The sequence below is a fragment of the Nyctereutes procyonoides genome, unplaced genomic scaffold (genome assembly GCF_905146905.1).
Source record: "Nyctereutes procyonoides isolate TBG_1078 unplaced genomic scaffold, NYPRO_anot_genome, whole genome shotgun sequence".
Taxonomy (NCBI): Eukaryota; Metazoa; Chordata; class Mammalia; order Carnivora; family Canidae; genus Nyctereutes; species Nyctereutes procyonoides.
Genome location: NW_026575052.1, coordinates 26,854,865 through 26,872,326, shown reverse-complemented (window position 1 = coordinate 26,872,326; position 17,462 = coordinate 26,854,865). Strand labels below are relative to the sequence as shown.

General features: G+C 53.9%; 1 protein-coding gene across 2 annotated transcripts; it reads right to left on the bottom strand.

The window, feature by feature from the left end:
• Positions 1 to 1,689: 1,689 nt before the first annotated feature.
• Positions 1,690 to 17,030, bottom strand: DRC7 (dynein regulatory complex subunit 7). Of its 2 annotated transcripts, XM_055332509.1 has the most exons (17): positions 16,840 to 17,030; positions 16,340 to 16,514; positions 15,894 to 16,019; positions 14,928 to 15,122; positions 12,647 to 12,805; positions 11,592 to 11,810; positions 10,423 to 10,551; positions 8,295 to 8,367; positions 6,985 to 7,113; positions 6,668 to 6,796; positions 5,501 to 5,721; positions 4,664 to 4,879; positions 3,973 to 4,083; positions 3,778 to 3,888; positions 2,744 to 2,938; positions 2,010 to 2,149; positions 1,690 to 1,917 (listed from the first exon to the last, which is right to left on the bottom strand). In XM_055332509.1, exons 1-17 carry the CDS (start codon positions 17,028 to 17,030, stop codon positions 1,824 to 1,826), a joined length of 2,613 nt encoding a protein of 870 aa, XP_055188484.1. In that variant the 3' UTR covers positions 1,690 to 1,823. The 2 variants fall into 2 exon arrangements, with proteins under 2 accessions (XP_055188484.1, XP_055188485.1); XM_055332510.1 differs by lacking the exon at positions 14,928 to 15,122.
• Positions 17,031 to 17,462: the final 432 nt, after the last annotated feature.

The window sequence follows — 17,462 nt, the reverse complement described above, 5'->3', positions numbered from 1 at the left end:
TAGGCTGCCCTATATTAGGATTTCGTCTCACTGTTCCCTGCTAGTGTCGCTTACCTTGTTTCTTTCCCTCTGAATTTTTTGTTAGATGGAAGTTAAAACTTGACTGGATTCAGGATCAGCATTTTAAAACCCTTTGCATTGAAGTATAATACACATACCCCAAAGGGCTACTGTACTGTAAGTGTAAAAGTGGGTTTTCACAAACTGAACATGCTCATGTCTAGAAGAATGTTCCCAGCATCCCAGAAGCCCCCATGGTGCTCCCTTATACCCCAAGAGTGATGCCTGTTTTGATACCGTCGATTAGTTTGCCTGATTTTTTTCCATACAAATGGAATCCTGCAACATGTACTTTTTTATATCTGGAATCTTCTGATATTGTATATGAAGAATCTTCTGTGTTATTTTCTATGGTTATAGTTCATTTGTGTTCACCGAGCCTAAGTAGAATTTCATAACCTATCACTGATATTTTAGGCTAGATCATTCATTCTTTATTGCAGAGAGCTGTCCTGTGCACTGTGGGATGTTTAGCAGCATACCAGATGCCAGTAGCACTCTCATGCTAGTTATGACAACCAAAAATGTCTCAAGACCACAATTTATGTCTCTACTCTACTCCTGATGGGCATTTCGGTCGTTTACAGCTTGGTACTAATATTAATACTGATGCCATGAACATTCTGGTACATGCTTTTTAGTGGACACAATGTGCATCTTGGTTGAGTTGTTCATCGTTCTTGTTCATTGGATGGATGGATGAGTAGATGGATGGGGGTGGTGGGGGTGGAGCAGAACCTAGGAGCAGAATTGTTGAGCTAAAGTTTAGTTTGCCTAGATACCACCAGTTTTCTGAAGTGGTTGTACAGGTTGACCCTTCCACTGGGAAAGCTATTTGAGAGGCCCAGTTGCTTCTCATCCTCCCGACTCCTACTCATTTTATGCATACTAGTAGGTGGCATTTCATATCCCTGATGACTGAAGAATTTATCACTTTCATGTGTTTTGGGCCAGTTTAAAAACTAACATTGAGGGACGCTTGGGTGGCTCAGCGATTGAGCGTCTGCCTTCAGCTCAGGCCATGATCCCGGGATCCGGGATTGAGTCCTGCATCAGGCTCCTCACAGGGAACCTGCTTCTCCCTCTGCGCCCTGCCCCCCACTCTCTGTCTCTCATGAATAAATAAATAAAATCTTTAAAAAAAAAAACTAACACTGAGTGCTTTCTATATGCCACCTCTGGTCCTCTGCTTTACAAGTCTTAAGACAACAACAATGCCATCCCATGTCACAGATAGCTCAATAGTGGCTGGTAGGAAGCAGAACTGGGATGCTGTCCTTTGCAGTCTGATGGGGGAGCCCCCGAGTTCTGGAGCTTGCACCTTGGCCTTGCCACTCCCGTCAGCTGGACCACCGTAGCCAGGTTGAGATCTTCCCAGTTGTTTGAAGGTGTCTGTGGGACCATCTGCAGCAGTGCCACAAAGACTCAACATTCCAGTGGAAAGAAGGAGAGAAAATAAATGAGGGAAGTGGCCAAGGTGGGTGGGGTGGGGGTGATCTCAGGCTATAAAGAAGGGAAGGAGAAAAAGTATCCAAGTTTCACTGAAATTTGTGAAACATGAGGCATAAGCGGCAAATGAAAAGTATGTTTATTTACCGGAAAGTCATGAGGAGCAGGAGCAGACTGGGGTGCAGGGAGGTGGTGTGGCAGTGAGGTTGGATGCCCAAGGGGGTGGTCATTTGCTGGGAGTTGGGAGCCTGGTGGCCAGGCTATGGGGGAGGTTTCTTGCTCTGGTAGCTTCGGCAGAGGCCCCATGAGGGGCATCAAACAAAGACTTTCAGGAACTCCACCAGGCGGGGGTCCTTGTGGAGCTTTTCCTCCAGAGCCAGGTATTTTAGTGGGGCCAGCTCCTTGTGCCTGAGATCAGAGGGAGGAACGGGAGATGGTGAGGGCCCACAAAGCTCTGCCCCAGCCTCCCTAGGGTCCTCTCCAGCTCCCCCGCCACTCACCGGTTGAGCCGCTGCTCCAGGATGCGGATGCGGAACATGGCCTGAGAGCAGTAACTCAGGTACCAGTCTTCGTCCTCGGCCGTCAGGGTCACCTGGTTCTCCTGGTACCACTGCTGCTGCTTCTGCAGCTCCTGGGTCTCCTGCAGGTGCAGGGAGGAGAGAGCAAGGGGGTGGATTAGGGCTGACTCTCGGACAGCCTCATGAGGGCTGGCCCTGCCGCCACCACCCACAGAAGGCAGAGGCGGGGTCCGCAAAATGTCTTGCGTGGGAGTCAGCGGGGACTTTTATAGAGGGATGCCCTGTCCATGAGGAGCAGGGCTCACTGCCAAGACAGACTTGTGAACAAGTTTCCAATATTTTCAGAGCGTGTCAGAAAATGAAGGGCATCGTATACCCCTGGCACACACCATAGAGCATGTCGTGAAGCTTAAATGGTGTAATGCATGGAAACTACATGGTATGTAGCAGGAAGAAACGAGACAAGGACTAGGAGTGGTATAATGCACCCCTCTTACATCCACACATCCACCCCATCCACCCCTCCATCCACCCTTCCACCCAATAAACAAGAACCAGGAAGGACAACTCAGTCTTTTGGAAACTCCAAGCACTGATAGACTCTTTCCCTCACTGGTCCCTCACAATTGTATCAGAGACGGTGAGCTGATAGCCCCAGGTCCATTTTCTGGATGTGGACACCGAGGTTCCCTCCCCTGCCCAGACTCTGGCCACACCTTCTCAAAACGGGCTTGGATGAGGTTGGCCTTGTCGATGAGGCGCTGCTTGAAGTCACTGAGGCACTCGTCCTTGACACACATGGCTTGCCAGTGTGTCAGCTTGTTTCCCGGTGGGAGCTGGGCCAGGAATGGGGCCAGGTAGTCCAGCTGGGCTTCCACCTGCCGCAGGTGCTCCTCATGCATCACGCGCTCCTGTGGGCAGTGTTGGTGGGGTGGGGGGGTGGTCAGCTGGGTCACCTCATCCAGGTGCCTGGCACCTCTGTGACTGAGACATCTGAGAGGAACTATGTGCTGTCCCTCATAGCCAACTCCGTCAAACATGAATTCAGGCAGCTAACGCTCAGCAGATGCTTGCTCAATAAATGGTAATAAATGGTGGTTAGAGTAATGTTAAGTTGAAAACTGCTGGTAACTCCCTTCCTTTCTTACCCGGGGCCTTATGGCCTATATCGGCAGATAGGGGGCCAGTGAGGCTGGGGATGTGGGGGGTCAACATCCATCCCTGGGATCTGAAACCCATCCGTCCCTGGGATCTGATGCCCTGTTCTGCCTCACCAACCCCTAACTATTTTTAGAAGTCCTCACTTGGTTGATGTAGGGGATTCAAAAGCTGTCTTGAAACCCCAGCTGGGCCTTGTAGCCTGAGGGTGTAACCCGAATGTCCTGAGCTGCTGTGGCCAGAGGTGGCTCACTGGGGCTGCGGGCCCAGGTCCTGACCTTGGGGAGAGCCCTGAGTGGAGGTGGGTACATGATTTTCCTTCTTTCTCCATGCAGTAGAGGTCTCTACAGCTTGGCCATAGCCCCTGGAGGTGGGGAGAGACCTGGTCTGGATCCTGCATGCTCTTTGGAGTTCATCCTAGAAATGGCCAGCTCCGCAGCAAGGATGACCGCAATGATGTCAATAATGTCATCCCCTATAAAGAGCCTCCGGCAGCCTCCCTAATCATCCTCACCACCTTGGAGGCCTGGTTGTTGGTGGTGGTGGGGGTGTACAGGAAACGCCAGGGCCTGGGCCAGGGAACAAGGCTCACCATGGCCTCCCGATACTCTTTGCTCTTCTCGTTGCGCTTGGTGTCATAGATGGAGATGGCCAGTGTGTGCGTGTCGTCTTCCTCCTCTTGAAGCTTCAGGATCTCCAGCACCTGAATTGGGAAGTAGGGGAGGGCAAGGTTAAGACACTCTCCACTCCTGCCACCTCCCACCTGCCCACGCTCCGATGGGACCACCTCTAGCTCCGACTCCCAGGCCTGATGTCTGGACAACTTCTCCTCATTCCTCAGCTTCATCATGGCCTCGTACTGGTACAGAAGCTTCTTGGTGTGCTCCATGGGCTCCACCTGGGACGACAACAAGCACAGTGACAAGGAGAGGCAGCAGCGGCTAAGGTGGTGGGCAGACTCTGGAGCCAGACTGCTCGGGTTCAAATCTTCCCCCACCATTTTCTAGCTGTGTGACCATAAGCAACTGGCTTAACCTCTCTGGACCTCAGTCTCTTCATCTATAAAAACACAGATAATAAAAGAAGACGAGCTGGAGGCTCAGACTAAGGAATGTGCCAGGAGGGTGAGGATTTCAACAAGGGAAGCCGGCTCTGTAGAGGTGGTGAGATCTTCTCCCACTCCAGTGTTGGCCCCGGGGTCTGGGGTCGGCTCTCTCCAGGACTGGGGGGAAGGGTCAGTAAGGAAAAGTCTTGGCCTGTTGGGTTGTCTTTCTTGGTGGGAAAGGGGGAAGATTTTCAGAGGAGCGGCAGAGACAAGGGTCCCCAGATGGGAGCTCCTGAGTTTCCCAAGGGGCGGAGATAAAGTTCCCAGCTGGGAACCATGAGTTAGGGTCCCAGGTTCCGCAGGGTGCGGGCGACCCAGAGGGTCCCGGGGCCGTCCCCGCCGAGCCCTGGCCACCGTGGCGCCCCAGGCCCACCTCAAAGCTGATACACATGTCGGGCGTCATGATGATCTTGTTGCCCTTGCTGTCCACCTCCGTGCGCCGCAGGAACTCGCGCTTGGAGGCCGTGATGTGGTCGTCCCGGCAGTGGTAGCGCAACTGGATGCGCTCCTCCTGGATCAGAAATGCGCGCTCGGCCACGTCCTCGTCCGCAGGCTTCTCGGGGTTGCGGGAGAACCGCTCTGTGATTTTCTGGTGGGAAGGGGATTTCTGCGCGCACCGCCGGGGGCAGAAGTACAGGACGCTCAGGGACCCCGGGCTCTGGGGTCTTGGGGACCTTCCGTGGAGCAGCCCTTCCTGCCGCCGATGGCTCCCCAGGGCCCCGTGGGTCCTCAGCCGGGCCACCTCAGCCCTGATGCTGCAGCATTTCTTCTCTCCCCGCACAGGGTTCTATTTGCTCACCTCCAGAGATAGGGAGCTCACCACCTCGCCAGGCACCCTGCTTTATCACTACACATCCCTTCCTGCTGGGAAGAGCTCCTTGGGTGCACAGCCATTAACCACAGCTGCCAGGTCATTTGCAGGGATGTGGAGGGAAAAGGGCCAATTTAATGTGAGGTGAGCGATACAGGGGTCCTACCTTCACTCACACACACATCTCAAATAGGTTAGAAAAGACTCCCAAGAACCAAGCCTACGGACACTGACACAGTAATATCTGAGAGCCACCGTTCTAGTGTGCACGTATGGCACAGTGGCAGGGGGCACAATCTCTCCCGCTTTATAACCAGGAGGTGCCCCCTCCTGAAAGGTGTGGCTCCAGCGCTGCGGCAGAGAGCGGGCGCCCTGTGCCCTGCCCCAACGACAGCTCACCACCATCGGCCGGGGGTTTGACTCTGCGCTGTTCAGAGCCAACTTCTTCACCCTGGGCCCAAAATCCACGTGGCGGTAGGAGAGGAAGTCAGACCGTCCTCGGTAGTGCTCCGTCATCGAGCTGGGCGTCTCCTCCCGCTTTACCAGGCCGTCCACACGGGCTGTCTCGTAAAACTCCATGACCCGGTCCATCTCGGGTTGCATAGACACGTACGAGTGCGCTGTGGTGGGAGGCGGGGGCCGGGAAGGCAGCGGGGTGAGACCAGGAGTGCTGGCCCCTGGCTTGAGAACCCGGGCCCGGGCCCCAGGGAGAAGGCATGTCCGTGGATGCTCGCGGATGAGCAGGACTTATGGAACCAATGCCCCACTGCTGGGTGTTCAGGTTGTTTCTCACCTTTTTGTCATTAGAAACAACACCAGGGTGAACATCTGTGGTGTACATTCTTTAGTTCTTGCCCAGTATTTGCTCAGGACAAATTCTCAGAGGTAGCACAGCTGGTCGAAAAGTGTATGTATTTTAAAGCTATTATTATTTTGCCCAACTACTTTCTAGAAAAGTTGAGCCAGTTTGCTGTCCTATGAGCAGTGACAGGGAGCAACTGCCTGCTGCTTTGCTTACACACTGGTAGGACCATTTTGTCATCTTTGCAACATGAGGCTTGTAAAACGGCTCCTTCCTTCCTTCCTTCCTTCCTTCCTTCCTTCCTTCCTTCCTTCCTTCCTTCCTTCCTTCCTTCCTTCTCTTTCATTTCAGCCATCAAGTGAGTTTGATCATTTTTAAAGGGTATATAATGACACTAGGCTTTTCTTCTCTGTGTCCTTGGTTAGGGCTGTTGATTCTTTCAAGACACATCCTTCCTTCACTTCCCTGCTTCTTGGGCTCATGACCACCCCCTGCCCTCCGCATCGCCCTTGTGGGGGCATTTGTTAGTTTTGTTGCTCTGTGTCCTGACCCCTTAGAAAGGTGGCCTTCAGCATGTGCCCAGCCCTTAGCACAGAATGGGCATGTGGCCCTGGTTCTGACTTTCCTGGAGGGACATTTGTCACATTTTCTGCACTTCCCCTGGCCTCCTGCACATCTGGTTTGCTTAGGGAGGCAGGGGTGGGGGCTTATGTTGCTTGTCATACCCTGGGCTCCCACTGGGACCGGCAGCGGGTTCCACTCACCACGCAGAGCCTGGGGATGGCCTGGCTTGAAGTAGTCGATATTCAGACCTGTGCTCTTGTTGATGTGTTTTAGCTCTAGCATATCCTCCCGGTTCTGGTACCACTCCTTTATCTCCAAAGTCTTGGTACCTGCGGGGCACGATCAGTGCTTGCCACAGCCAGGCTGGCTCCCCCAGCCTCTGTCCCACCCTTCCCGGCACACAGGTCAGCGGGGGCCCACACACACAACAAGTGCCTGGCAGGGACGTGCCCAAGGTCACACAGTCCACTGGGGAACCCAGCTCTCCTGCCCTCGCGGCCGGGGCTGCCCGCCTTACACTCTAAGTCCTCGTAGGTAGTGAGGCGGCACATGAGGCCATTGCTGTTGAGATATGGGGCCCACTTCTCCAGCTTGGCCCTCTTGTACTGGATCACCTTCTTCCCATTGGGGCAGCGGGTCTCGAACGCTGCAGACACAGAGTGGGCTGGGGTCCCGCCTCCCCAGATTGGGGCACTAGAGGGCCAACCCCACTCAGCCACTCATCTGGTCACTGTGCTAAACTCCTCCAGGCCCCAAGCCCACTCCAGGGAGACAGAGGGAAGTAGTCACCAGGGTAGCTCCTTCCCTGGAGGAGTTCTCAGCTTTGAGCCTGACCACGGGAGCTGTGCCCTACCACACCACTCACTCACTGCCAGGCCTCTGCTGGTGCAGGTCTCTCTGCGGGAATCACCATCCCCTCCTGCCCTTACTGGGCTGGCTTCTGATCCCTTAAAACCCAGCTCAGACTCCTCCTCCTCTTGGAAGCCCTTCCTGCCCACCTTCTCCTAGTCCCCAAACGGGCAGCTGGGCTGGGAGCATCTCCCCTGGTTCCCATGATTCCATCTCTAGCCCTTCCCACTGTTGGAATAGCCTATGCCCTCCGTGTGGGTCTAGGCCTCCCAGACAGGAACCTCAACAGCCAGTAGATGTTGGCGTGGCTCACAAGTGGCCCTTCCCTGCTGCTTTCTCTGCCTACTCCTCCCTGGGGAGCTGCTCCTCCCTGGTCCTGATGCCTCTGCTCCCCTCTGCCATCTGAGTACTATGAGTGTTTGGCCTCCTCCTGGCAGGGGGGTGGGGGAGGGCAATAACCACGTCCTGGTCCTCCGTCCTTTATTTATTTATTTATTATTTATTTTAAAAAATATTTTATTTATTTATTCATGAGAGACACAGACTGAGAGAGAGAGAGAGGCAGAGACACAGGCAGAGGGGGAAGCAGAGGGAGAAGCAGGCACCATGCAGGGAGCCTGATGTGGGACTTGATCCCAGGACTCCAGGATCACACCCTGGACCGAAGGCAGGTGCCAAACCGCTGAGCCACCCAGGGATCCCCCTCCTCCGTCCTTTATTATCCATACTCCATCACCCAGCACAGATTAACCCGGCACCCCTCCCCTCCTCCCCCATACACCAGACTGGTGTCAGGCCCCCAGCCACAGAGCTGAGTGCATGTGGCGGGAAGGAGATAGAACAGAGTCACTGTTCAGAGCAGGGTGCATCAGGGCACAGCAGAAGGCAGGAGAGGTGGAAATGAGGGGCTGGGGCAGCCTTCACTGGCTCCCCCACTAACTGGTCCTGGGGAGGCAAGGAACACAAATGTGCATGTACCTTCTGGGGAGATCTCAATCTGCTCCACCCATGAGGGCGGCATGTCGAAACTCTTATCCTCATCCTCCTTGCCCTGTTGGGAGAAGTGGGGAGGGGGCAGGCTCTGGTCAGGGCTGGGCCTTGGAGCGGAAGCTAGAGGCAGAGCCTCTGTCTTGCTCCCCCAGGGCCAAGCCACAGTGGCTGCTAGCTCCCCCAGGAGTGCCAGAGGTCAGGGGCAGTTCTGACCCGGTATGACCCCAGGTAAAGAAGAAGAGGAGGTGGCTCAGGAGACCCTTGACCGACCTGACCAGGATGGCAATCCCTTGCCCTGCGTGCCCAACACCCGGTGGGTCGGCATGGGCACCAGGCACAGCCAGATCCTTCCTTAAGAGAGGGGCTTCTGGAGTTGGGTTGCCCTCCAGCCCACAGCATCTAGGGGTCCTGGGCAAGTAAGCCCCTCAACTGCTCTGAGCCTGCATCCTGTTACCTGGACTCCATGGGAGGATTACATGTAGAATGTATATGAACCACTTGAGACACTGCCTCGCTACTGTCTTACTCTGCCTTTTTGAGCCTTAGATTCCTCATCTGTAAGATAAGGCCTGGTTTACACAAATGGTCCTCAAGCTAGGTAACTGCAGAAAGATTTTCTCCATTTAAAACTGCCCCCAAACACTGGTCACACCTGGTCCCTCGTCATCTTATCTGTCCACGTCTGGAGGCCAGCAGGGGGCGCCTGTGCCCCGAGATATACTGCCAGGGAGGCTGGCTGATCTCCAGAGATGAGGACGCCATGCCAAGCTCCTCCTAACACTGGTCTAATTTTACCCCCAAGCAGTCCAAAGGAGGTAGAACAGAGTCACTGTTCAGATCCCAGCCTTGGGAGCCAGATAGTCAGATCTCAGGTTCAAGCCCCAGCTCTGCCACTCACTGGCCATTGACATTTGGGTAAATTACTCTCCCCCACCTCTGTGTCAGTCTTCCCATCTGTAAAACGGGATGATGATAATCATAAATGATAATACTAACACCGGCCTCACCAGGTGGTTGTAAAGACTTGGACAAGTTAGTTAATTCAGGTTAAGCACCTGCTAATTCAAGCTAAGTGCCTGCTGGCACTTAGGACCATGGCAGTGTTACTGAGTGTAATGGGCTGAATTGTGTCTCCCTAATCATGTCCTAACCCCCCAGGACCTCAGAAGGTGACTATATTTGGAGACAGAATCTTTCAAGAGGTAGTTAAGTTAAAGTGAGGACACTAGGGTGGGCCATAATCCAGTGTGACTGGTGTCCTTGCTTGAGGAGTAGATTAAGACACATGTACAGAAGGACCACATGAGGACACATGCCGAGGAGAGGGGCCTCAGAAGAAGCCAACATGCTGACACCTGGATCTTGGACCTCCAGCTTTCAGAACTGGGAGAAAATTAACTTCTTTGGTTTAAGCCCCTTGGTGGGTGGTACTTGTTATGGCAGCTCTAGCCACTTGCTACCCCTAGTACTATTACTGTGGCTGTAACTGATCCCATTCCCCCACCCTCATTTTACATACAGATGATGAGATTGAAACTCTCCATAATTGGGAAGTTTGCCCAGAATGTCTCAGCCAAGAGTTAAGGACTTTAGGTGCCTGACCCCCAGGCCTAGGCCCTCACAGAGGACGTGGGAGAAGGGATGCTGATGCCATGGGGAAGGCCCCTGGCCAATGGAGGGCTGATATGACAGACAAGAAGGGCCTGGAAGCACGTGAGGGGGATCATAGTGGCTATGCAGGAAGGCCTGCAAATGAGGTCAGAGTCTTGTCACCCCTACTGCAGGGGACATGGCTCTTTATAGAAACAGGGCAACCGCTGACCAGGGTGGACTGTATGTGGGACAGGGGACCCAGATGCAGGTCCCAGCCCTGGGTAGGTCCTGGGTAGGTCAGTGAACCTGTCTGGGTCTTAGTTTGTCCATCTGTAAAATGAGAGCATGGTCCAGGCCCCTCTGCTTTGGAGAACCTATAATTGGTCTATCAGGCCCATCTCCCCCTGCCCCAACCCCACTCAATTCACATACACAAGGTGGAGACGTTGGTCAGGTTGGCTTGAGGCAAGACAGGGTATAACCCCCCCATCCCACCACCCAGCCCCACGCTGCTAAGACCCACCAGGTTCTCCACATCGTCATTGTCATTCATCCCATCATCCTCTTCCTCAGTCAAGGACAGGTGAGATTTATCAGTCCCCAAGAGCAGGTACTCCCACCTCACAGGGTCTCCCAGGTCAAAGATCAAGTCCTGATAGGGGAAGGATGAGCTGAGCACATTCCACAGCCAGCGCAACCCCCTCCTGTTCCACAGGGTGGTGGGGAACAGCTGTACCAGTGTAGAGGAGAGGCCTGGCCAGGGTCTCAGAGGGGCAGAAGGTCAGCTCCAGGCAGCCTATGAGAGTCCACACCCCTCCTCCTCATTTCAACAGGGAAACTGAGGCCCACGCCATTGTCCAGTCTCCCTGTGAAAAAATCCTGCTATTGGCCCTTTGAGATTTGGGACTCCGTGGCCTGGGACCAGCCTGGATGTGGAGGTTATCCTGCACTGACAGGGGAGCGTCCCAGGCAGGGTTTGGAGCAGAGGCAAGCCAGAGGATTTTATGGGAGAGGGAGATGGTGGGCTTGAGAAAGGGCTATCTTTTGGTTTTTACTCATGCCAGGGAGAGGGAACAAGGCAGGCCAGCATGGAATTTCACAGAGGAGCAGAGGAGGCAGATAGGAATTTCTTCTCTGTGGAGTGGGGCTGCCACCTTCTTTTCATCCAGCCTACCTGAGCTCAGGTGTACAGCTCAATGAATTTCCATAAACCCAGATCAAGAAATAAAACATTGCCCACACTCCAGAAAGTCCTCTTTGTGTCCAGTTATGACCCTCTCCAAAATGTGCACATATATTTTTAATGTATATAATGGTACTGAGTTTAATATATGTATGTACACACACACTGACACACATCACATGTGTGTATATACATATATAAATATATGGGAATTCACAGAACTGTACACTTAGGATGAGTACACTTTTCTGCCTGTATGTTGCACTTCAATACATTGTTTTTAAAAAATAATTCCTACAAATTAACAATCCACATTTTGTCAGGATACACACATCAAAAGAGAGAAAGTAATCATATTAAAATGGATATTTGTGGACAAAGGAGTGGGCTATGGGGACTCAGCAATGGGAAAAGTCTGGAGCTCTGTGGCAGCGAGCTCGCCCCACAGGGCATCCCCCTCCCCACCCCCAGCTGTGCCCATCACACCCACCCCACCCTGGGCCCAGCACCTTGCAGCCGTTCCAACAGTCCTGCATATTGATCCAATAGTTCTTATGGTTCCAGAGGCTCTCAATGCCTAGGAAGTGGTCATCCTGGGTGCTGTAGCTGCGTGCCGTGAATGGATCAATGAAAAAGCTCTCAGGTACCTCACGCTTCCCTGACAGCACCACGATCCAGGAGTGCACCCTTAGGCCATGCAGAGGGTCGATGTTTGCTTTCTCCATCTCCTGCACAGGAAATCTGGGTGACCATGGGCCAATGGGTGGGAAAGGGGGTGTCAGGGGCCCAAACATCTCTCCAGAGCTGGGGAACCAGCGAGAGAGCTGAGTTCTGGTCCAGAGTACAGCTTTGGGTAGCTGCATGACCTTGAGGACATCACCCCACTTCTGAGCCTGTTTTCTGATCAGTAAAATGGGAGAATCTGAGTTTATCTGTAGTTTAAAAACCGAGCCCTTTGGAGCCCTAGAATATCTGGGATTTACTGGCTTTTCTGTATTGTGATTCTGGATGAGATTTCATCCAAAGAAAGGTAAGGGTGTGTCTCCCTTGTCTGCTTCCCTCTGGAAGAAGGGTGATTGTGTCATGTTTACTGGTACATCCACAGAGCCTGGACCAGAGGAGATACTCAGTAAATACTACATGGAAGGAAAGGAAGGGGAGGGAGGGAGGAAAACTGTGGGAGGGACGGAGGGGGGAGATGAGAGTATGGATAGATGGAAGGAAACTGGGAGGATGGATGGGAGGATGGAGAGCTGGGAGGATGGGGAGTTTGTGCAAGTAGATCTTTAGGGAAAGAGCCTGGAACCAGGAGAACATCAGAGCCAGCGTAGAATGAACGGGTGGCCTCAGGCAGCAGAGCTCTCGACATTAGGAATCCACCACAGAAGCTGGCTGACCACCAGTAAGAGGTCCCCACGTGGCTGGGCAGAGGTGGGGGATGGCAGGGTGTGGCGGAGGGGACGTGGACCGGGGTCGTGAACACATCCCCTCCCCGACCTGTCAGTTGTCGGTTGCTAGCAGCCTCTCCTGGAGAACTGAGCTGGGGCTGAGGGTGCAGACCCACCAGGAGCCGTGCTTCCTCCTCCCTCCGCTGCTTCTCCTCCTGCCCTTTCATCTCCTCCTGCTTCTTCATCTCCTGCTCCTGCTCGAACCTGCTGCTCAGGTCCCTGGGCGGTTTAATGGCATACTTCTTAGATGGTACCTTTTCTTCCTCCTGAACCATCTGTCACCCAACGAGAGAAGAAGGATTAGCGGCCCTGCATCGCCCGCCACTCAGACCAGGAGGTCACATCTGCTCCTGGAGGTACCCACCCCTCCTCACCTCAGGCCCCGGTGCAGGAGGCTCCTGCTTCCCTGACTTCAGGGCCTTCAGTAGAATGGGATGGAAATAGTACAAGCCTTCTGCCCAGGGCTTGTTCTCGGAACCAAAGACAGGCAACCACCCCCGAGAGGTGCCAGGCACAGCAGAGGTCCGGAGATGTGATCTTCCCCACTCCGTTCCCCATGGCCCTGACTGCCTACCCTCTGGATCTGACCGAGATCAGGTACGTCGTCGGGAGCTGGATTGCCCAGCCTCTGTCATTGGAGGGTTTCACATGCTGACTTAGAGTTTGCTAGGCTAGGAGGGAGAAGAAAGCCTGTGTGTGCATGCATGTGTGAAAGAATGTGTGCTAGGAGGCAAGAAAAGTGTCCAGGACAGAACACCGCAGAGGCTGCAGATGTCACGGGGGCAGCTTGGAGTCAGCCAGGTGGGCCCTCAGCCCCCGAGGTTCCATTTACCAGCCACGTGGCTTTGTACACATTGCCCCATCTCACTGTTCATCTCTATATACTCGTCTGTAAAATAGGAGTGAAAATACCCACCACACAGCGCTATTGTGAGCAGCAACTGAGTCAATGGACATGAAAGTAGTATATAAACCTGAAAATTCTCTTCCTCTAGTGCCTATTATATCATTTTAACTATTAGGATTTGGGCTGAGGTAAGAGCCCCATGTGTGAACTCACAGGATGGTGGAGCCAAAAGCAATGAGGCTTTTGTTTCATATTTCTGGGGAAGGAGGGCCTGAGTGAGCAAGACTCCCACCTGGTGCCTTCCACTTCTCAAGCACCTGTCTTACAGGTGTGACACAGATGCATGGGCCTCTGGATCACCTGCCCTGGGCTGTGGACACCCACAGCTAATCACAGAGTCTAATCACAGAGTCCAGTTCACCAACAGCATTGTCTGTCTGCACTGTGGCTATTTCCCAAATGCAAAAAGATACTTTTTGATTCCTAAAATTACGTTTATTTAAGAAAGTTTCTTGGGGCCCTGGGTGGCTCAGTGGATGAGCATCTGCCTTTGGCTCAGGTCGTGATCCTGGGGTCCTGGGATCAAATCCCCCTGCCTATGTCTCTGCCTCTCTCTCTGTGTCTCTCATGAATAAATAAATAAAATATTTTTTAAAAAATAATATTTATTTATTCATGAGAGTCACAGAGACAGAGAGAGAGGCAGAGACACCGGCAGAGGGAGAAGCAGTCTCCGTGCAGAGAGCCTGACGTGGGACTCGATTCCAGGTCTCCAGGATCACGCCCTGGGCTGAAGGCGGCGCTAAACCACTGAGTCACCTGGGCTGCCCCTAAATATTTTTAAAAAGGAGTGTTTCTTATGTCCACAGCAGCCTCTAGCCATTTTGTGCCAGTCAACTGGTAGAAAAACACACCCACCACCTGCCAGAGGAGAGGGTTGGTAACAATTCTTTGCTGTTAAAAAGAGGCCATTTGAGGGGCACCTGGATGGCTCAGTTAAGCGTCTGACTCTTGGTTTCGGCTCAGGTCATGATCTCAGAGTCCTGAGCTGGAGCCCTGCATCATCAGGCTCTGTGCTCAGCGGGAGGTCTGCTTCTCTCTCTCCCTCTGCCCCTCCTCTCTCTCTCTCTCTAATAAATAAAATCTTTTCTTTTTTTTAAAGAGGGGTGTCTTTTGTATTGGAGGATGGAGGGGGAAAAACAGCAAACAAAATGTCCGTTTGTTTTTTCCTTAACTAGAAAGCGGTTAGGTGGATTTTTATCAAAAGCGTAGGGTAAATCTGGGGGAGACTAAGAAACCATGCAGCAGTCACAAAAGCCCATGGGCAACAGTAGCTGAAAGTGAGTTACAACAGGGAAAGGGGAGAGTGGGTTGGAGAACTGGGCTCTGTGTGCCTAGATGCCGGGGACAGACCCACAGTGGCTGGAATGAAGGACAGGGCAGCTGGCAGCTGCTCAGGGGTGGCCGGCAGGGCCGGGAGCCACGGGGACGCACTGCGTTAAGGAGGGTGCATCTTGCAGGATGCCTATGGCAGCCCAAACTGCACCTACCTCCTTGTGCTTCATGGTGAGCGGACACACGTCCCGAGTCAGGTCCATGTGGCATATGTCCTGCGAGCCGTAGCCGTTGATGCAGTAGGCGTCATAGCCAGCGCCGATGAGCATGGAGCAGAGCAGCGTGCTGAAGTCAAAGCAGTTCCCTTTCTGGTGCTTGAGCACCGTGGTGGAGGAGTATAGGTGCGAGGGCTGGCCACAGAGGGTTGGTCAGCACTGTCGGTGCTGCAGCCCCCGACCTGTCCCCCCACTGGCCAGCAGCTGGGCACTAGGGCTAAGGCGCAGGCTGGATCCCCACCCCCGACCTGGGCTCCCCCACTTTGTCAGGTTAGGGAGCCTGCTAAGAATGGAATGGGACCACGGCCCATGTATATAAAGTACAATCCACATTTGCCTATAATTTTAAGTGGCTGTGGACTTCCTGATGGGAAAGACCCCTGGACTATGGAAGCTTCTGGTCTAATGCTCTCTGATTGGTCATTTAATGGTTTTCTTCCAAAGTTCTCACCTTCTCTTCTGATCTTTCCTTCTCTTCCCTTCCTTAGTTCTCCACTGTGTACCTATCCCTTTCTCCCTTGTTCCCTCCATTCTCAGTTGGGAAACAAATTGAACTGAACAGAAGCCCAAAGATGGGGCCGGGGGTCACAGGCAGCGGGGCCCTCCCCCCCTCTCCTTTCCCCATCTCCTGAAGTCTTGAAAGGGACATTCTGAAGGCAGAAGGAGGCAAAGGAGACAAAGAGGTGGAGCCAGGAGACCAGCCTTGCTGTGTGACCTCAGGCAAGTGGCCATCCTCTCTGAGCCCATTTCCCCACCCCCACTCCCACCCCCTGGGTGGGGTGGTCTCTGAGGGACTTAGATCAGATAGACTATGGGCCGTGGCCTGAACCTCCCTGAGTCTCCTGCTCCCTGGCTTCCCATCCTCAGCCTCATGGGCCAAAGGATGCAGCCTGGGGTGGCACTTACTGGCTTGAGGGGGTCAGGCAGGGGCACCATGGAGAGGAAGTCTGATACAAACTGGGCACAGCTGTCCCAGTTGTAGAGCTCAGGGTAGGGCATCAGCGTGGGCCGGATGGTTGTGCTCACAAACTTCTGCAAGGGGAGAGACCACAGGCCCCAAGAAGGACTTGCCCTCCCCCAAAGACAAGGGGAGAGACCACAGGCCCCAAAGGCCAGCCCTCCCCCAAAGCCAAGGCCCTGTGTGGAGCGCTGGTTATCCGTGGCCCCTTAGATGGGCATGGGTCTCCAGGTCACCACAGGCCCTGGGGTGAGTCACATGGAGCCTTCTGGGGCATGCTGGCATTTGAGTTTATGCTGTGCCCAGATATAAGCTCTGACCCACAGGCTTTGGCTCACCTCCCTCTGCCCTCTGCCTTCCAGCCTCTGTCCTACCCTCTACCACCTGGCCTTACCGGCACTTCGCACTCGTTCAGTGGGTGCAGGAAGAGGGGCACGCGGTCTGGGCACAGGTGGCTGTACTGACGAGAGAAGTTGTCTGCCACTTGCAGCAGGTGTTCCTCCTTGAGCGTGTTGCTTTGGTAGGAGAGGGGTAGCTTGGAGATGTCGATTGAGTCCTTCGTGAAGGTCCTGTGCCCCCAAGACAGGTGGCTCCCTGGCACTTGGGTTGGCGCCCTGGCTGGCGCTAGCCCTTCCTCGTGTAATCCTCACAACTGCCCAGAGGGGTATCATTATTATCATGTGCACTTTTAAACAGAGAAGGGAACTGAGGCACAGAGAGGCTGAGTGACTTGCCCAGGGTCACACAGCTCACAAGGGGCAGAGAGGGGACCTGGACGAGGCAGATGGAAAGCAGAGCCCTCACTCATATCTGCTTCCCTCTGCGTCGGCTCCCACCTCCCAACCCTGGAGCCGCTATTTCTGTCTGGCCCGAAGCCCCGACCCCGACACGCACAAGGGCTGCTCCGGGACGACGATCTCAATCTCCGACAGCTTCTTCTCCAGGTCTCGGAGCATCTCCTGCGTCATGGGGGCTTCCTCCCTCCGCGCGTCCAGGGGCCTCAGCAGCTTCTCGCCCCGCTCGGCCGCCTCTGCCCGCTCAGTCGCCGCCGCCTCCTCCTCCACTTTCTCCTTCAGGACCTCCATCCCGGGCGGCCTCTGGCTGTCCTGAGCCTGAGTCTCTGTGGGAGGGGTGAATGCACCAAGGGTGGCCCACTTCAGTCACCAAGGTGGCCTGCGTCTCCGGGAGGGGTTGGGGGCGGGAAGCGAGCCCCCCTCAACTTCCCCTCCATCAAGGAGAAAGAAAGTCTTACTTGGTGCCAGCACGTCTGTGACACTTTTCCACCGTTTGCAGATCTCCCTATAAGACGGAGACAGAGCAGGTCGCAGCGTGGAAGCTATTGTCAGGGCTGAGCAGGTGGCCCAAAGTTACTAATGCAATTTTATTTATTTTACTTATTCAACAGTATCTTCTCTTTACGGTGAGTGATGCTAATGCCATAGGGATTAGAGAAAAGAGGAAGGAAAGAAAGGTAACATCACCAGGCTTGGAGCCGAGGCACAGAGAAGGCATGGGCA